At 52.5% G+C, this 2776-nt stretch overlaps 1 protein-coding gene across 5 annotated transcripts in view; it reads left to right on the top strand.

Annotated features, from left to right (window-relative positions):
* The window catches only part of LOC113209007 (hemicentin-2-like), a 211700-nt gene that overhangs the window by 170083 nt on the left and 38841 nt on the right, over positions 1 to 2776 (top strand). For all 5 annotated transcript variants that reach the window (XM_052263931.1, XM_052263934.1, XM_052263935.1 and 2 more), the window contains one exon: positions 679 to 838. In XM_052263931.1, the coding sequence (XP_052119891.1) occupies positions 679 to 838 (160 nt within the window). The remainder of the gene's footprint in view (positions 1 to 678; positions 839 to 2776) is intronic.

The raw sequence follows: 2776 nt of genomic DNA on the forward strand, positions 1-2776 counted from the left end.
CGGTGGCGCTTCAGACTGGGGGTGGGTGTGAGGGCGGCCTAGCGTGGCGCGTAGCGGGCGCGATTTGTATGCGTGATTCGTCCGAGGGTTGGGCGCTGCCGGCGCGGCGTGGAGCGAGGTAGGATGGAGTAGGATTGGGTACGAGGGCCGCCCGGCGTTAAGGTAGGCCGACACGGCAAATCCAGTGTGCGCGCCGTGCGGGCTGGCGTGCGAGCCGAGCGAGCAGCCTTATGGAAGGGCAGTCAAACCGATTGGCGTAAAAAGGCACTGCCCAGCCCACAGGCCGGACTTTTCATCGAGGAAGTCAACATTATTCTTCTTCGGAAGATTTCGAAATCTGGATCCAGATTGCGGCAAAAACAATGTCTGATTTTTCGAGGGAAAAGAGAACTTTTAGGAACTCCCACAATTTTAAGAAAACTCAGAATTTGAGAGTATCCCTAAAAAATGTGTGATTTTCCCCCATTTCTTGATGAGATATCCTGAAAATAACGAGGAGTTTTCCTAAACTAAAGGTGTCCTTTTTTCTCTTTTAAAAAAATCAGACAGTACTCTTACTTTGCACTTCATGGTGTTGCTGGCGGCGAACAGATGTGTTAATGGTTTTTAGCGGCTTCTGGATCCCGTTCTTCGTACTTGTTTTCAGTCATCTAACGTCGTGTTCTCCTCCCTCCACAGGGCCAGCCGGTGACGCACAACCTGTCCCAGGGCGTGATCCTGTCTTCCAAGTCGCTGGTGCTGCAGCGGGTGACGCGGCGCCAGGCGGGTGGCTACACGTGCCACGCGTCCAACGAGCGCGGCAACACCACCAGCCGGCCCGTGCACCTGCGCGTCAAGTGTGAGTAAAACAAATAGGGCCTCTTTAGCACATTAAAGCCAGTCGATACAACTTGTACGTCCGGTACATTTCTCACACCGAGAGACTCTATTAGTCCGAGCATTAGTCCCTATGACTAAATTCGTGTTGAAGGAAACAAAATTTACTCCCTAAATCCAACGAAACGTTTAATCAAGCTTTTACAATGAATTGTGACCAGCCCAACCAAAAATTGTCAAACTGATTACTTTATATCGACCTGACTAAATCGGACTAAATCATCCAATCAAAACGGTTGAAATTTGGTCGATGGAAACAAACTTTCGTTGGTTTTCTCAACTCTTAATTTCGTTGAGTTGAACAACCGGTTTTCTGAGTGCAGTTCCTGACATAGAGCAGTGTTCCGAGTTGAGAGTTGGGTTGGTTACGTGGGATCTAGAATCATCGTACTTAAAACAATCGTCGCCGTTCTTTAGGTTTATGGTAGCTTTTGGTCATCATGATCTTGGTGTAGCCATCGTGTCCATGGGTTTTTAGGGACAGGGATTGAGTGCAATGGCTGATATGATTTCGCTGACTCCACGATTGAGTCTGTCAGACGATTCATCTCTTAAATTGGAATTCGTCCCGAAGTCGTCCTGGAGTGAGCTGTGCAGATGCGTGTCCGCGCCAGGCTCTGCTTGCGGTGCGCAGGCCCCGAGTAATTATAGCCCGTTACTACCCCGGCGACATCGTGTTTCGGCCAACTTACTTCGCCGTGAAGGAAAGTTTGAGAAGCTTGACGCTGCGAGGGGTTAGGAGTGGGTGGGGGTTTAGCGTCGAATCCGCTTCTAACTAATACCTGCTGTGTGTCGGCGCGGTACTACTTACACGAGACAAACTTGTCCTTCGATTGCGCCTCCGGGCTGACGACCCGGCGGGGCGGCGCGGGCAGGGCGTCAAGTTGGAGGGAGCTGCTGGATACACACGACCTGCACTAACTGGCGTGGCCCCGGGCAGCGCGTCGTGTCGCTGCTGCTCGGCAACCCTGCCCGGGTGCACCTCGTGGGAGTTCAGAATAAAACCGGCCGGCCGATTCGCCCATCTCCTCGTGCAGGCGATACAGTCCAAGTAGACTAATCAACCACCTGGTATGCAGCGACGACAAAAACAAATAATGCTTAAATATTGCCACCTATTCATGGTTATTCCTTGTTGCCCATCGACGATATCGGGTGGGTGAAGCAAGAAGGGAAACGTAGGATCTCCCCTCCCCTCGCATCGCAGGCTTTCTGCCACACGCGATCCGGCACCGCAGGAGTTGCCCCACATCTCAGAGAGAGAGAGAGAGAGAGAGAGAGAGAGAGAGAGAGAGAGAGAGTACGGAAAAATCACTCTGGGTGGTGTCTTCATCGCTTGAGCCTCTGCTGTCAGTACCTTCTCGTGGCCGTCTTTTTTCTAGGGACTGGCGTTAACATAATTTTTCATTGCGCCCCAAAAATTATCGTCTGTTCGAAATTTTCACTAGCACTATACATTTTCTTTTGCGCTGCTGCTGTTTGGTCTATTTCTACTCTCCCCAGCTGGTCTCCGACCAGCCTACTACCAGCCTTCGACCAGCCTACTACCAGCCTTTGACCAGCCTACTACCAGCCTTCGACCAGCCTTCGACCAGCCTACGACCAGCCTACGATCAGCGGTAATGGATCACAGTCCGAGCAGCTGGTGGACGTAAGCCCTTCGTCACGCGACGACAGCCATGTTCTCAAGTACCGCTGGGCCCTCTTCGACCGAACTTTCGCTTCCGCCGCCTCTGCCCGCCCCCGCTCCTAAAGGCATGCGCGTGACCGGGGAGACCTATCCCTCCCCCGACCGGTATGCAGGTGATGAAGTCTTTGATTAAGTTGCAGAGTGGAGAAATCCAAGGGTAATAAACCTGGACTGAGGCATAGGCGGCGGCGGTGGTGGGCGAGAGGGGGG

Source organism: Frankliniella occidentalis, unplaced genomic scaffold (assembly GCF_000697945.3).
Source record: "Frankliniella occidentalis isolate FOCC.00 unplaced genomic scaffold, Focc_3.1 Scaffold15, whole genome shotgun sequence".
NCBI lineage: Eukaryota > Metazoa > Arthropoda > Insecta > Thysanoptera > Thripidae > Frankliniella > Frankliniella occidentalis.